This window comes from Ylistrum balloti, unplaced genomic scaffold (assembly GCF_031769215.1).
Source record: "Ylistrum balloti isolate Yb309-2 unplaced genomic scaffold, AGI_CSIRO_Ybal_v1 Utg370830, whole genome shotgun sequence".
Lineage (NCBI taxonomy): Eukaryota > Metazoa > Mollusca > Bivalvia > Pectinida > Pectinidae > Ylistrum > Ylistrum balloti.
Genome location: NW_026782479.1, coordinates 209,857 through 227,481, shown reverse-complemented (window position 1 = coordinate 227,481; position 17,625 = coordinate 209,857). Strand labels below are relative to the sequence as shown.

Here is a 17,625-nt window from a genome sequence, read left to right as displayed (position 1 = left end):
CAAAATTTCAACAAGATGACATTTATTTTATAGATTGAGTAGAAATCAATTAATTTAGTATATAGATTACTGATATGTGTGAAAACATATATATATAACAAAATAACCATATATTGTAGGATGATTTTAGAACACATACTCTTTTAGTATTTATTAAAATGAATAGTAATTCTTTCCTTAGATCCTTTTTTCACAACTATATACAATGTATATTAAAAATCCTTCACAGAAATACTTCCTGTTTTCTTTAATTTCTGTAAAAATTAAAGATGAGAATATCAGTACATTTGTATCATGAAGTAGATTTTGAAACTTTTTTTCAGTTTACTAAGGTTGAAAGTTTCTCAATTCAGTATGTCAGAAAATTATGATAATACTTCGTATTTTTAAAATCAAAGTATTTTTGATAGATTTCGCTGCTTATATGAAACTGAAGTTTGAATGAAATATCAGTTGTTTAATAAACAATGATAATGAAATCAAGAAAGTAAATAATTGTAAAATGTTTTGGAAAATGTGCAATAACTTTTGATAACCAACATCAATTAGCCGTGCCCTTTTGTAAAAATGTTTATGTATTCTGACAATCGAATTCAAATTTTAAAACTAACAAGACAATTCTTTAACATGATACTATTGAAGATAATAGATGTTCAACTAACCACTTAAAAAAACATCAGGTTTGAATATTTCTTACCTATTGTTACACTATCATTTACTTACAATTTATTTTAATCTGTTTAAAAAGATAAAGGATGTTTGATATTTTTCTATTTTTGTCAGCATTATTAATTTGTTACAATGTTCAACTAATCAATTAAAAAGATATACTAGATTTGATTTTTTTTTTAATTTCTAAACATTGATTTTTTTAAACTATCAATTTTGAAAATATATACTGGGTTTGAATATTTAAAACTTATTTTCTCAACTTCTCTTTTGATGTTACCTGTTTTCTGCATGGTGTGTTCAAGGTGTTGGTGTAATGATTTGATTAATAAATATTCTTTTCTTCCAGATTGTAACTGTATTTTAGCTTTTTAAGATATTTTCAGTTTTTTTTAAAGAATTACTTCTGTAAGTTTATCTAAAACTGAAATAAAAATGACATGGATGCCATTGAAAGATCTTATCAAGATCTATGCATTTAATTGTGTTTACATTTACCAGTACATTTTTTATAATGATAACACAAGATATACTTTCTGTAAAGTGTATATAAATGAAAGTCGTTTTTCATAATTACTTGAAAGAAGGATACAGAAACTGATTAGACAGATTTTCAACTTCAATAAATATTTTGAGGCGGGAAACTTTTAAGTCATTCCAAATATTCTTATTTGAGAATAATTTTATGAGAATTTTTGACCACTGTTTTTACAGCTCCACCAAAGCTACCAATGGAAACCCCAAGGATCACAGATCATGGAGAATCAGCTCTGCTCAGTTGGCTCCCAGCTAGAATTCCAGCATATGCAAAGAAAACTCCGATTACGTATATAGTAGAGGTAAAAGAACCTCCAGTCCAGGGATGGGCAAGAACTGCAAGCGGTATTGTGGATACCAGCTTTATGGTAGAAGGAATTCTGCCCAATAGGGACTATCAATTCCGTATTAGGGCCGAGACACAATTTGGTACCAGTGACCCAACACTTTCTGCAGTGCTGGACAGGACCAAAGGTAAGACAGCTCTATAATTGCATGGTAGGTTAGCATAAACATATGTGCAGACACGTAAGAAAATACTCGGAGAAAATTTTTGGTGTCAATGACACTTAAAAAAATTTTAAAAAGGAAATTATTTTTATGCAATTTATAAAAGATAGGACATCAAATAGCTATTTTTTCTTCATTGTAATCAGAAGAAGCATCTCATGTAAATTGCTGACCATTTACTATGTTTCATTAAACCTGAAAGTAAAAGCTTTTGTCAGACAAGATCATTTACAATATAAAATAATGTTACCAAAAGTGTTGATATTCATTAAGTTCAATCTGTGGTTTGTAATAGAATTAGTGTTTAAACTTTAACAATGTTTTTTTTTCAATGTTTTCAATTAATAAATGACAGCATGTCATTTTAGGTTTGTAGTGAGTAGAGTGTTCATGGAATTATTAACATAATGTAACACATCATTCACTCTATGCATCCTGGTATTACATCTCATCATATTATACAGCAGATCATTGTAGAAAAATATATTTCTAGTGAAAATATACTTTATTATCCTTTTAACATTAATAGCACTATGCATCAGTATTATATTATTAAAAATCACTTCTTAAAATTTTAGAAAATATTTACATAGTGTATGCATATTTACTAAATATAATCAACATTATAGAATACTTTTTTCCAGATATTTGATTATAATGTCAATTGACCTTGACCATCATCCGCACATAAAAATTATTTGATTTTTGCTCTCTATTTTAAAATTTATGATGAAAATTTGTTTAAAAGAATCTGAATTAGTTCTATTTATAATTGTTGTCTTCAAAAATAAGAAAAAATATTTTCTTTACATCAAGACTAAAGTTTTTGAAATAATATCATTCAGATCAATTTATCATTTCATAAACATGGAAGTTTAATAAGTTTAATTTTATTGTATAGTATTGGATAAAAATTAACTCATTATTTTAGATAGACTTTTTTCCAAAGGTTTTTTTAAAATTTGTGAATAAATTTAATTATTTTTGAGATTTGAAATATCCTTTACTCAACTTAGATATCACCTGATATGAAATTTTTTCCAAGTCATGGTCACATTTCTAGCACAATGAAAGACTGGAAAGCTATTGGAAACCTAATGTATAGATATATTACCTTTCACGTGAGAATATAGGATGAATACAGAAGAGGTACATTGTATCAAGGCAACATACTTTGAGATGACTGAGAGTTTCTTTTTATCGTTTAGAGTTGCTTGACATTTCAGCTCAAATCCAGGATTCCATAGAGGATGAGGATGATTTGGAGAATTACAAACCAAGAAAAAAACCTTCAGTTAAAAAACAAAGACCATCTGATCCATCATCTCCATTGTCTCCTATCAATGATTTTAGACCAAGGCAAAGGTTGTCTAAATATGCATCACGCCTGCAAGAGGCTTCAAGTATAGATCATTTGTCTGATGACGATGATGCATATACCCCGAAAAAAAGGCAAACGTCGTCCAAATATTTGTCATCGAAAAGCTCCTATGACAGACAGTCTTTGAAGTCAACATCTATTGATGAAGATATGTACAGTAGGCCGAAAAAGAGACCAACAAAACCAGCAACACAAAATGACAATTTGTTTTCTGATGAAGAGGAGGAAATGCCATCCAAGTCTCGATTCTCTAAATATTCTTCCCGTAATAAAAAGTCGACAGGACTTAGAGACTATTCCTTTGATGAGGAAGATTTTTCAGCAAACTCAAAGTACTCTAAATATTCTTCTCGTGCAAAGAAACCTTTATCAACCAATTACTCATCTGAGGAAGAGGATTATGTACCATTTACCAGGTATTCTAAATATGCGCGACCAAAGAAGTATTCATTTGAGGACGATTTCTCAGACGAAGAGGACTATCAACCAAGACCAAGATCTAAACGTATGCCAAAAAAGAAGTACATTTTGGACGAGGATCTATCTGACGAGGAATACGAACCTTTCCGGCCTAGATATTCATCCCGCAGTAAACGGGACAACCCTGATTTCTATGATGATGAGCCTTATAGCAATAGGTATAAATCACATAAGTATCGATCATCATTTGGTGATGATTCTTACGAATCTGCTGTATCAGCTAAATTCCGTTCACGGCGACACACAACAGATCTGTCTCCTTTGTCAATGGAGGCAGCAGAACTACGTTCACGCCGACGCCATGACGATGCACCTTTATCTGCCGATTCATTATCTCGTGGTTTGTGGACAAGAACGAGCCCTCCAAGGACTCTAGATCTTCCTTTCACCAGGGAATTTTTGGAGATTCTGAAGGGCTCTATGGATAAAAAAGATAAAAAGCAAACAACATACTCTCCAGATGGGTCTGCCTCCTACAAACCCGCAGATAAACCATCACCGTGGCAACAGGAATCATCTTCTAATCTCCCCAAGGGTATTATACTTATGGTACCATTTTGTTGTTTGTGCTCAGAGTGATAATGTTTGGTGGCTTGGTTTTGCTGAATGCTCTCTAATGAAGAGTTACATAGATCCATGTCCTATGTACCAGGTCAAATTTGTTTTTGCAACTCAATATCTGTACCCAGATGTCAAATTCCTTTTGACCATTCAAACAAACACCTAAGAACTATATATTGTATCTCTCCAGTTGTCAACTAATTCCTGATTAAAACTCTGACCAGCATAACCTAATACCTGTAAAATTATCATAAACAAGGGGGCCACGAAGGCTCATTCGCTGTGAGCATTGGCCTTCGTAACCTCACATGAAGATCTGAGGTATGTAATTCAGTGCTCCGTACCTGTGCCAGTTTGTGTTTCGTGGGGAACTGAGAAACGTACCTGTCTGTACTGGCATGGACAGCATGCAATGAGCCTCTTTTATGTTGTTAAGTGGGGTAGCCACCAGCTACGACAAGGAGACCCTGCCTCCAAATGACTCTGGCTGATCATTTGGTGATTACATCTGAAAAAAAAAATATACAAAAATTTGTCTTGTTCAAAAATAGACATTTTAGCGAGGTTAGCTGATTTGTGACCACAATAATTGTCACTAAAGTACAGAAAAAAATCATGCCAAATGTTTTATAATTACTGTTTTCGGTGAAGAAACATATCACCAATAAATGATCCTTTGATCATTTATGAACATGAAACGAGGTACAGATTAAAATTTCTGCCCTTAATTAACTTTATTATTCCTGATAATACATTGTATATATCCTCAATCCGACAGAAATACTTTGTGTATCTATAGCTGTCACTGATGCATGCATTTGATTGAATCTTCAATTACAGTATCATCCTTCAATTAACATTTTATGTAAAGTGTTTATTTTGATGATGAAGCATGTTTTCACTGCATGTAGAATGTGTTTGATATACTGTATAAGCCTTCAAACCTGTCTATAATGGCCAATAAACGGATCAGAGAAGAGTGTTCTTATATAAACAAGGGACCGTTATTAAGAGGTGTCTATCTATAAAGGTTGAATTACAATGAAATATATGACTTCAGGATCAATATAAGAGGCCTTTATTAACAGGTGCTCTTTATGTAAACGTTCAAGTCAATTACAACGAATTGTATGATATAACAACCAAAATAAGTGACCTTTTTGAACAGGTAGTCATAATAAGGTTCAAGTCTATAACAATGAATCATATGACATAATGATCAAAATAAGTGGGCTTTATAAACAAGTGGTCTTTATGTAAAGGTTCAATTCAATCATGATGAATTGTATGACATCAGGACCAAAATAATTGGTCCTTTTAGACAGGTGCTCTTTATGTAAAAGTTTGTCAATTAAACAAGTGGCCTTATATAGACATGCATGAAGGTATTACATTACTACATCTGACCTTTAGCTTAAAACCGATACATTAAGTGCTCAGCTCAAATCTGTGAAAATAGTATACATCTTCTTGTTTGATGCATATAGCAGTTGTCGGAAAGACCAAGCTAATATGTTTTTTGATTTGTATAGATACTCTGCTGTACAGTTTGAGCCAATGGCTTGAGAAACAGCTATGAGATGTTTGTGTCATGATTGTGGCTGAAAATAAAGATTTCTAATGAGAGTCACATGTACTAAAAAGCTAAATCTCAGAATGATGGAGAAATCATTTGTTTGTGGGCTTTAATTCATGGATAAAGACATGGCTATAATCTGTATGTGTAATTTTTGAGATATTTAAAGGCTTTTCAAACAAATATGTTTTAGGTCGTTGATATATTTACTTCCTGTATACAATGTTTCAATTTATATGATTATTTCTGCTTGTAACAAAATTCTCATCGCTTTGCATGGCTAGATTTTTATAATAGTTCTGCATTGTGTAATACTAAATCTCATATTTGTATATTTTTTATTAGCATCTGTTTGTTAAGGTGCATATTGCTCTTTTTGACAAAAAAAATATTTTGTTTGTCCTCAGAAAAATCTCGACTTGCGAGTCGTGACAAGCGCCGTAATGACCCAGATGACCTTCCCCAGGCTGTGTATCTAGACTCTGTACTTACAGGAGGTAAAGTTTACGTTTTCTAATTCTTAATTATCAAACAAATGAAACTTTTTTGGATGATTTATCCAATTAACAAATAACATTTACAGTGTGTTCAGTCAGTAATAAATCTCTAGATGATTTATCCAAATTATTTTGAAAAAAATCCATCCCATAATGAAGGAAAAAAAAAGAGACAAATTTGGAAAATATGAAATTTTGAATAAATAGCAGATGGTGGTAATATTGATATTGGTATGTAAGATTTTATCCTTTAATATAGTGCCACCAAGAATGCCATCATCTCGTCCAATGATCACGAACCAGGCAGGTAACCTTTTGACCTTGGCCTGGCTGCCTGGACGTGTACCATCCTATGTGAAGGGTTCCAACATGACATACCTAGTGGAGATGAAAAAGCCACCGAGCAACTTGTGGCTGAAATTGATAGACAATGTTGAAGAGACAGAGTTTGATGTATATGACCTTCAAGAAGATCAGGACTATATGTTCCGAGTCAAAGCCAAAAATGAGTTTGGCTGTAGTGAACCAACTATGCCTCTCTCCATTATAAGGAACAAAGGTACTGACCTCTTCTTTTGGTGATAATTGAGGTAAATAAAGTGTTAAAGTGCTTCAAGTTCAGAGGGTCTTATTAAAAATCTTCAGATTTTAAGAGTTTTGTTTCATACTCCAAGTAAATGAATAGATGTAAAGAACTTCTTTTTCACGAAATGAAACTCCTGACATGAATGGTGATGTTAAAATTGACATTTCGTATTATGGAGTTCAGAAATTTTGCTTTACAATAAAACAAAGATCAGCGGAAAGAGACAAGAAAAATCATTGGTTTAGCATACCACTGTTTCCCTTCTAGATGACTACATTGGTACAGCTGTACTTAGTAGATCTGGGTCACGAGGAAGTTTGGACAGCCCCTGGACAAGGTCTAGAGCTTCTTCAGTTGACAGTCTGTTGGAATCTGTGCCCACCAAAGGTTTGTACAAAATGTATTTCCAAGTTTCCTGTCTTGCTTGCAAAAAAAATTAAACATTCACTTGAACACAACATGTCATCGTTTTCTGGGCCTCTTTAATTGTGTTTTTTGTTTTCTGAGCGCCTATTGATCAGAAGTATGACCTTTATTATACGTTACAACTGGGCAACAGTAAAACCAATCAACCTCTTACTATGTATATATGATTCCGTATAAATAACAACTGTTTTAGCCTGCAAACCTGAATTCAAGCTACAAGAGGACACATTCTACGGGGCAGAGGCCAGACCAGTCACAGTATCTTTACAGGTGAAAGGCTTTCCCTTACCTAAACTGAGATGGTATTTCCAAGGGAGAAAACTCAAGCTTGGAAACAGATACAAATCATTTATCACTCCTAATGGCATCGCCACATTGGAATTTTCACGAATGAGTGAGAAGGATGTTGGAGAATACAAATGTCGTGCAGAGAATGACCAAGGAATGAGCGTCAGGATATTCAACCTGGAAATGTCAGGTATGTGTAAGAAGGAATGTGTTTACATAGGGTTCACAGTTGGTGAAATATTTAAATCTGGAAGAACAAATAGCAACCTTGGAGTACTGTAAAATTCATGGATTACGAGAAGTCAACAAAAGTAAATTCCAGGAGTGGTCAGAGCGCTATCAACTCTAACCTATTGAGTGAATTTGAAAAAAAAAAAAATTTAATTTCTAGAACAACAATGTATTTAATAACAATATTTGATATGTAAACTGGGAAGACGTGCTAATTAACTGGCTTTGAGGTTTAGATATTTGGTTCTATCCGAAACTTCCCATTGCATGTGAAATGATGCTTCATTTACTGAAGAAGTTGTAATATGGTACTGACTATTACTGTAAAAACTGTGTATTTTTACTCCGATATGTATCATGTAGTACTTCTATGTCTGTAGATGCTCCAACATTCCTGGAGCCACTGAGAAACATAGTGGTTGACCATCGTGGAAGTGGCAAATTGGAATGTCGTGTTGATGGAATTCCCTCACCGACTGTCAAGTTCATGAAAGACTGGCGTCCCGTGACTGAATCCTCGCGTGTCAGGATTGTCAACGAAGCACCAGACTACTGGTCACTTACTATCGAAAATGTCATGAGCAGTGACTGCGGTCAATATCAGTGTGTTGCGGAAAATGTGTCTGGTAAAGCAGTCAGCTCGGCCAAAATCACAGTGGAAGGTAAATATGAATGTTCTATAAAGATTTAAGTTTGGATTTTAGAAGGAAGTAGTGCCTGTGTGAATGCTGAGAGTCTGCTATTAAGCAGGTAGCTGGCTCGAAATATTTCAACTTTACACAAAACTTTTAGCCTTCCATTTATGTAGTTCTCCAGAACCTATAATTATTTATGCTTCTATTGAACGTTTCAAAAGATATTTTTGGAATGTTTTAGTAATCTGTCCGAAGAATAACATAGCGTTTTTATCTTAATACATACAGCACAAATTTTAATTACTCCCTGACTTTTGTTTCCAAATATAGCTATAGCAGTGTTCCAACAATTTGCTTGAATGGTTGTCTTTACTAAAGCAGCCAAGATTTTATGAGGTACAAGTTTTGTCCAATATTGATAGTCACCCTTCAATTATGATCAGACCCCCACATTGAGTATTAATGATATATTAATGCTGTTGTAATGTTGTTTCCTTTTCAGAGGTGTCTAGTGAAGGTAATAGTCAAGTCCTATAACTCTTTTATATATATCTGCATGTCAGTTTACTGTTCTGTCTATCTGATTCTCATCTTTTGTCTTTTATGCTCTATTTAATGTTTGTAACATCCAGACTTCATCATTGCCCTACAAGAGGTTCTTTGACCTAGATCACAACAGAAATTTGATTTCATCATGACTTTGCTCTACAAGAGCTTCTTTGATGGAGATCACAATAGAAGTTTGATTTCAACATGGCTATGATATTTGTTAACAGTACGTCATGTAAAGAGTTAACCTTGGTAATGTCAGTTTTTGTCATCTCAATATGTCATAAGTTTGCCAGCAGCTGCATTCAAGGTTATTGAACTGTAAAGAGTGTTTTGGGTCTTTGTTTAAGAATTGATGTTACAAAGATTATGTACCTGTACAATTTAAGATGTTTATGCAATGTACAATATAGTATTTTGTATAAAGGAGAAATTGTCAGGTTTGCTCATGTGCCTAATCAAACTAAACACTGTATATTATACAACTTGTATTTAAACCAGAATTTAGTTTAAGGACGCTTGTTCCTGTCCATATAATACACAACCTATTTTATATTCATATTCTTCAAGGTTCTCTGCCATATGCCTATGTAGACTTAACCCTGTGTACTGTGTACCTTGTCTGAAATGAAATTTCGGTCCTCAAAACCTGTCTAAATTGAAGTCCTTGTTGTGTTTAACCTGTATGAAATAATTCCCAGTCCTCATATATATGTCTAGTATAATCCTGTGTATTGTGTAACGATTACAAAGCAGAACTTCCACTAGATTCTCATGTATCTGTTTAAACTAGCAGTTCAACTGAAAATTTAATCAACAATCTTGTCTAAACTGACAAATATATAATTAGAGCCGGCCCTGTTGTATTTAAGACATCAAATACCTTTCATAGCTTTAATATTAGTATTATAGCTTATTGTCAAAAGTTTGTCATAAAAGTGCATTATATACCTGGTAATTTCATTATATTTAAAAAATTCTTAGTGTCATATATCAAGGAAACCTTCCTTCCTTCTCAAACTTACAAAGAATTAAACAAAAATGATGTATCAATTTATTTATAATAAATTACAAACAATAATTAGTTTTGATATATACAATGGAAATGACATAAGATATAAAATAAAACCCTTGCAGTTTATTTGTTTTATTATTTATTATTGATTACTGTTATTATATGATATAATAATGTAGAATTGACATTGAAATGCCATCATTTATTTTCTTTCCTTCCACAGAACGAGTGCCACATTCCCAGGGTCTACATTATCGTGAGGCTCCTGTTGAGGACTTCTATTACATACTGGAGGAGCTTGGCAGGTATGATCTCAGAGTTATTTCCCTTGTTCCTCCCAAAAAACATAACATGGAGAATATATTGAATTTCTTGTGCTTATTGCTAATAAGTAACTATTTTATGTCATGTGAAGTATTTGTTGCCTCTGCAATAAAAGAACTTTCTCCATTTTCTTAATCTTTGAATTTCTTTTTTAATATCGTCCACATTTTCAGTAATGCACAGCATGTACGCATGACATACCTTTCAAAATATCATCTGTAAGACCAGTGTATTTTTATTGTTTGATTTAGGGGACGCCATGGTGTAGTAAGAAGAGTGCTTGACAAGTCAACAGGGAAACAGTATGCAGCCAAGTTTATCCCTGTGGCTGATCCAGAGATGAAACATTTCTTCAGACAGGAACTTTACAACCTCCGAACTGCCTCTCACAAAAATGTGGTTGATGTGGTTGATGCCTTCCAATCAAACAGAAGCTTAGTGATCATCACAGAACTGTATCCAATCAAAATCTAGCTTAAGATAATTAAGGAATCAATTAAAACAGGGAAACAATATCTTGCAAACAAAAGTACCTATAAGATTTTAAAAAATTTTAAGTACAATTCTATAAGAAGGTCAATTATACTATAACTTTAACTATGCATAAAAAGTATGATTACCTAGTAATCAAATTTCCAGTTTTTAATCCTACATAGTATCTCATTGATTTGATAGTAAGGAACCTTAGAATCCGATAGAGTCATGCTCTTCATGGTGTAGGAATAGTCTGGAGAGTTAAGAGTTTGTAGTTGTGGGCACTCGGTGTTTTTTATTTTTAAATCTGATCAAAAATAAGTAAAAGTTGACCTTGACTGTATATTAGTGCTAGCGGAGGTGAACTTCTTGACCGTGTCCTGTCACTAGAAAACTGGACAGAGAGTGATGCAGCCTTCTACATCCGACAGCTTCTAGAGGTCATCAAGCATCTTCACCATCAACAGGTCTACCATTTGGATATCAAGGTAAACAGTGCTGTTAATGTTTACAGGTAAACAGTGGTTTATGTGTTTACAGTGGTGTAAATGTTTACAGGTAAACAGTGGTTTATGTGTTTACAGTGGTGTAAATGTTTACAGGTAAACAGTGGTTTATGTGTTTACAGTGGTGTAAATGTTTACAGGTAAACAGTGGTTTATATGTTTACAGGTAAACAGTGGTGTAAATGTTAACAAGTAAACAGTGGTTTATATGTTTACAGGTAAACAATGGTTTTAATGTTTACACGTAAACAGTGGTTTAAATGTTAACAGATAAACAGTGGTTTATATGTTTACAGGTAAACAATGGTTTTAATGTTTACACGTAAACAGTGGTTTATGTGTTTACAGGTAAACAGTGGTTTATGTGTTTACAGGTAAACAGTGATGTTAATGTTTACAGGTAAACAGTGATGTTTGTGTTTACATGTAAACAGTGGTTTATATGTTTACAGGTAAACAATGGTTTACGTGTTTACATGTAAACAGTGGTGTTAATGTTTACAGGTAAACAGTGATGTTTGTGTTTACAGGTAAACAGTGGTTTATGTGTTTACAGGTAAACAGTGGTGTTAATGTTTACAGGTAAATAGTGATTTATTTGTTTACAGGTAAACAGTGGTTTATATGTTTACAGGTAAACAGTGATGTTTGTGTTTACAGGTAAACAATGGTTTATGTGTTTAAAGGTAAACAGTAATTTATTTGTTTACAGGTAAAAAGTTATGTATGTGTTTACAGGTAAACCATTGTTGGTATAATTGTTACACTCATCAATTAATTTGAGTAAATAAGATTCGTATAAAAAAACTAAAATCTACAGGTACTTGCGGGGAAAATGAGTAAAGATACACCAGAAATAACTGTATGGAAGAGGTAGGTATTATATATACTTGTGTAAGTTCAGAATATTAGAATATTTTGAGTATTATGTATAGACTTAAATCATCAGAAAAAAAATTCTATTTCAGATGTTTTAAGTCCCTTTAATTTAGTCCAGATATACCAGTTTCAGTTTATTCTGAAAGTTACCTCACTTCAACACCTTTACATTTGTATCTTTGTCGGTTTCAGCCTGCCAATATATTGCTGGGTGCTGCTGACTCAGATGAGATCAAACTGATCGACTTTGGTCTGTCTCGCCGCATTCTGCCTAATCAGTCTGTTCGTTGTAACTACGGTACCCCAGAGTTCACTTCCCCTGAACAAGTCTGTAATGAAGTTCTGTCATCTGCCTCAGACCTCTGGAGTGTGGGTGCACTTGCATACCTCCTGTAAGTTTATTAAGTGTAGCTAGTGCATTGTGATATTGATGTGATGTGTGTGTGTATACTGTATTGTTGGTAATATTTCAGGATTTAATTTTCATACATCAGCAGTCAATGAATTAAATACTCTGCAGATTTTTACAGTAAATGAAAATCTCATGAAATATCTGTTATGCCGGTATTCTTAGACCTCAGTTCATAGACGTGCATGAAAATGATGAATTCCTGTGATCTAGCTCAAACCAAGAAAGCTGTGAAATATCGGCTTAAATCAAGCAAATATACAGTGATATTGCAGCTATCATATTCATATTACTTATTTATAGTGTAAAAGTAAAATTTAATTTCTGAATCATGTCAATTAAATTGCACATCATTCATTAGCTAGTGTTCTAATATTCGCATTTATTTGAAAAGATGCATACTTCTTTTAGAAACATTATCACTTAAACTTTATACAAAATTATACAAATGGTCAGACCTCTTCACTCTTGTTTTACCTAGTCATGATAAGATATTTGTTCAGAAAGGTTGACAACAATGTTATACCCTATAAATTTATCTACTTTACATGTAGCTGTACAAATGGGCACGTATATGCATGAAAGTTATCTGTGGATCTACTTCAGTAAATGTCCACCCTGTTTCATTTCACTGGGATTAAACTAAGAGCAAAATAATCACAAAATTCAAACAGTAACATGTGTAATTCAAATCTGCATTTTTTCCAGAATCAACATCCACGGAATTTCTTTTTAACAAAACATTAAAATGTCCATTGCTTTGTTATAAGGCTGCACACAGTTGTTCTAGTTCCATCGATAGAACTACCATCAAATGCTAAGTCATCTTTCTGTTTTTTCAGCCCACGATTATCAGATTGTGGGCTATTCAAAACGCTCTGCATCCGTGGTCCGCCTGCCCGCCTGTCTGTAAACAATGTTGTTTTCTTATAAGATGGATATTTTACTATCATTTGTAGCCCTCACACTTTACATCTTTGTTTTTAGTGTGTCTGGGATATCAGCCTTCCAGGACCGTACAGACAAAGATATTCTATCATGGGTAGAGACCTGCGACTGGGAGTTTGACGATGAGGGATTTGAACTGGTATCCAAAGAGGCCAAAGATTTCATCAACAAACTGTTGGTTCTTGAACCGAGGTGATTAGAAGATATCAATCAGTTTTATTCTTGGAGACTTTCAGAATATTTGATTAATCATTGAATGAATAAATTTGTGGAGTCTTTATGTAAAAGCAAGTGTTTTTTTTGGGTTTATGGAAACTGAGCATTACAAAAAAGTTTTCTTCTAAAGTTTTATGGATATAGAAGTTAACAGAAGACATATGGTTCATAATTGTTTATGATAAAGAGGAAAAATGATGGTTACAATGTGAAAGAGTAGTTGTCACTGACGCAATCACATTTGTTTCACAATTAAAAAGGAGTGATGATTTTGTTAATTTCTGGGGATTTTTTTTTTACAATTTTGAAAAATTCCCTATTTCATCAGTGAGCGTCTATCACTGGAAGAGTGTATGGACCACGCCTGGATCAAGAATGCAACAAACCGTGGTCAAGGACCGAGACTGAACATCGAGCACCTAACTACATTCCACAAACAGAACAAGAAAGAGGTCAGATGCCACATGGTCATGCACCCATAACTCAAGTTTTTTTTTGATGTTTCAAATATTTACGGGTTTACCAAAAGATTTAAGCAAATCGAAATTGGAAAATATTTTACATAATAGTCTTGAAATGGCTAATTTATCCTCCACCTTATAATAGTTTAAACAAATCCCCATGAAAATTGCAACCATTTTACTGCAAGACTCATTTTAGTGAACAGACAGCCAATTGATAAGTTCTTTCAATGATTTCTGTCCCATCAGAGTAGCTATATTTTGAACTAATGTGCCAGATTTTACATATTCATTAATCACTTTCCTTTTATAGGAACAAAGTTACTTGCTTAAAGTTTTTTTCAAAGTTACATAATTGTTAAAAAACATATAGATCATTGATATTGATATCTCTAAAGAATATATTTGAAGTTCTTTGTATGACAATATGACAATATTTGCCCAAGAATTTTCTTATCCTCGTGAAACTTTTCTGTTTTGCCCAGTTGTAAATCTGCCCTTGGTACAATATGGAGAACCTATTGCAAATTCAACCTTTAACTTCTATCAGTGTATCATTTTTGTCCTGTTTGGCAAGAGGGTGAAATGGGCAACAGTTAAAACTACAGCAAAAATGTCTTTGTGCACAGTAGATGCAATAGTCTACACTGTTAATGTGCATAAAGATTGCCGTGGGATTTTCTGTTGGTGATATACAGCCATATAACCTGTAGATCTCCATTGTTACAGAGGCTTTTGAGCGCCCTTCAGACATGTGCTCGTGTCCAGAGCCTAAAGGCCATCATCAATGATGACCTTGAGGAAGAGGATACAGGTTTATACCCTATGAAGGACAAGAACTCTGGCGAAATGATCTACCCAGACTCGCAACCCTATGGTAAATTCCTCGACCAAGAGTCTTGGGCGGATTGGCAAGTCCGCTACCATCAAGGGGGCAACACCTTACTTGTGCCTCTAGCTGAGCCTGACTACACGGCTCGCGTACGTGAGTACAAGGAGGCTGCTGGAGAGAGTGACTATTCTGAGGAGGGATCGTCAGATGGAACGATGAAGGAACGGAGGTCAGTGAAGGATGTTGAGCAAGAATATGTTTCTAGCAGCAACCCTTGTCTACAAAAAGAACTAGAGTGGGCTCTTGTAGCAGAGGAATTCAAACAGCAACAACAAACACCCGAGGAACTCTTCGACAAGGAACAGATTGATCCTGGTAAATAAATTACTATATTTAACCCATTAAGTGCCCAGGGCACTATAGAAATCTTTAAAATAGGACTATCTTTGATTGTGATTATATTAATATAATATTATATGATATTAAGTTAGATATGTTAAATGCTTATAAGTATTCCTGGTGGTTGCCTTGTTGTAAAGTTTGCTTCTATTTGAGAATGGTGCATTTACATGTACTGGTTTGGATAGACCCAGATTACATGGCTGGTTTCTATGGTAAAAGCAAAAGATGCTTGCCTTTGCAGGATACACGGACATATACACGATATTCAAAGGCTTCCATGTAAATCTTTCTTCCCTTCATATTTAGGCCTTATTCTATCAATATTGAGTTGAAAGTAAGATTTAATGAACATGTCATTATTTCTCGTTTTTTTCATAACGGAACATCATCCTGAAATACATTTTGTAACAATCTGATTTCTTTTTCTGAATTTTCAGCAAAGTTGCCATTGTTTGTGACAAAGCTCCGAGACCATGCCTTCATGCCAGGTGAGACTGTGACCTTGACCTGTCAAATCCAGAGTGAGGCTACACCTTCTGTCAACTGGTTCCGTAATGAAGAACAGGTATCTGAAGGTAATCGCCTTCGGACTTCCCTCTCAGAAGACGGCACAGCAACCTTAACAATTGAACTGTCCAAGCCGTTTGATGAGGGTGTGTACAAGTGTGTGGCGAGGAACCAGACAGGAAAGTCTACTAGCTGGGCAAGAGTCTTAGTTGGAGGTGAGTAACTTACAGTAGGTAAAAAATTGAAGCACAACTTTTTTTTCCAAGTTCAGATAGATATTTTCTTGTTGAAATGTTTCAGTGTTAAGAAATTTTGTTCTGTTACAGGTGTGACAGAGGCGCCTGGACGACCAGTTGTGGCCCAGGTTTCTAGCTCGGAGGCCTTACTGGTTTGGGAGCCCCCCATGGCTGATTCTAATACTCACGTCACTGGCTACAGGATAGACTATAGGAAATCTGGTAAAAACATTTTATACTTGACATTACGGACATTACAGAACATGTCAGATTTCTTTTAAACTTGGAACATTGTAGATGATGATTTTGTCAAAGTGTTGAATACAACATTTTAAAAGAAGAGTGTATTTGATAAAAAAATATCTCAATTTCAATAAACATCAATACAAGAAGAGATCTCACTGACAGAAACTTGTTTCATTTAATGTTTAAATTTTTTCATTATGTGGGAAAACTTCTGCTGAAAGTATGCCAATTTCCTCATTTTGTGAAACAGGAGACGAAACATGGACTGTTGGAGCCAACGTCATTGATGAGTGTTGCCTAGTAGCCGGTCTACTTCAGGGTCGGAGCTACAGGTTCCGTGTGGCATGTGTAAACAAATTTGGCATTAGTCCCTACAGTGTAGCTTCAACAGAGGTCAAGACAAGATCTGACCCAGGTAATTAGAAAATTTTATTTTGTTAAAGTTAACATATACAGGAAGCTCAATTTTACAACGATTTTGACAATGAACTACTTTCATTTATACTACTGCCTTGTGCACAACGTATTTCAAATTAATACTGTCTATGCAGGTACTTTTGTTTTAACAAAGTTTCTCACTCTCCTATGACACAAGTAATAAGAATGAGTAATGAAAATTTTTCTGCAAAAGCTTCGACTTCATAGCAACCTTTTGCTTTTCTGGCAGACACCCTATCCCAATAAAGGTGTGCTTTAGAAATTGAAATTACATGTATATCTTTTTACTACAGATGCCAAGATCACAGTTGACAAATATATGGCTGCCATCCTTGCTAGACAAAAGGAAGTGGAGACACGCCCCTCCCCAACCTCAAGCAGGAAGGGGTCAGAGGTCAACTCCACGGAACTTTCACTGATGGAGGGCTCCCCTGAAGATACCTATAGCTTCTTAAACACTCTGTATAGGTATGATATGATAGTCATATGGTGTTGATGGACTAGTATTTGTTATTACTATATGACATTTTCAATAGGAAAAAAAACAGCCTGCTTGGGTTGGAACTAGTGATCGTTTGGTCTCTAGCTGGACACTCTTCCTCATTAATAAAGGGAAATTTCCACTAGCTGATGTTAGTAAGGTGACCTGTACTCTCTCCATTTACTTACTTTTTCCTTTAAAATCTGCCTCTGAAACACCCAGAACCCAGGTTCTTTTGTTCCAGGAAAACCTCTCAATCTCCAATACTTCTTCCTGTGGAGAAGTCAATGGCACCAAATTTGTAATAGGAAGGAGTAATTAAAAA

General features: G+C 34.3%; 1 protein-coding gene across 1 annotated transcript in view; it reads left to right on the top strand.

Annotated features, from left to right (window-relative positions):
- LOC132558846 (obscurin-like) overlaps nt 1–17,625 on the top strand; it is a 36,637-nt gene that overhangs the window by 11,539 nt on the left and 7,473 nt on the right. The window contains exons 7-25 of the mRNA XM_060223460.1: nt 1,384–1,680; nt 2,943–4,112; nt 6,122–6,211; nt 6,471–6,770; nt 7,065–7,184; nt 7,417–7,701; nt 8,123–8,404; nt 8,880–8,894; nt 10,165–10,246; nt 10,517–10,720; nt 11,089–11,227; nt 12,317–12,516; nt 13,521–13,673; nt 14,026–14,149; nt 14,888–15,365; nt 15,830–16,114; nt 16,226–16,357; nt 16,632–16,796; nt 17,113–17,287. Of these exons, the coding sequence (XP_060079443.1) occupies nt 1,384–1,680; nt 2,943–4,112; nt 6,122–6,211; nt 6,471–6,770; nt 7,065–7,184; nt 7,417–7,701; nt 8,123–8,404; nt 8,880–8,894; nt 10,165–10,246; nt 10,517–10,720; nt 11,089–11,227; nt 12,317–12,516; nt 13,521–13,673; nt 14,026–14,149; nt 14,888–15,365; nt 15,830–16,114; nt 16,226–16,357; nt 16,632–16,796; nt 17,113–17,287 (4,696 nt within the window). The remainder of the gene's footprint in view (nt 1–1,383; nt 1,681–2,942; nt 4,113–6,121; nt 6,212–6,470; nt 6,771–7,064; nt 7,185–7,416; nt 7,702–8,122; nt 8,405–8,879; nt 8,895–10,164; nt 10,247–10,516; nt 10,721–11,088; nt 11,228–12,316; nt 12,517–13,520; nt 13,674–14,025; nt 14,150–14,887; nt 15,366–15,829; nt 16,115–16,225; nt 16,358–16,631; nt 16,797–17,112; nt 17,288–17,625) is intronic.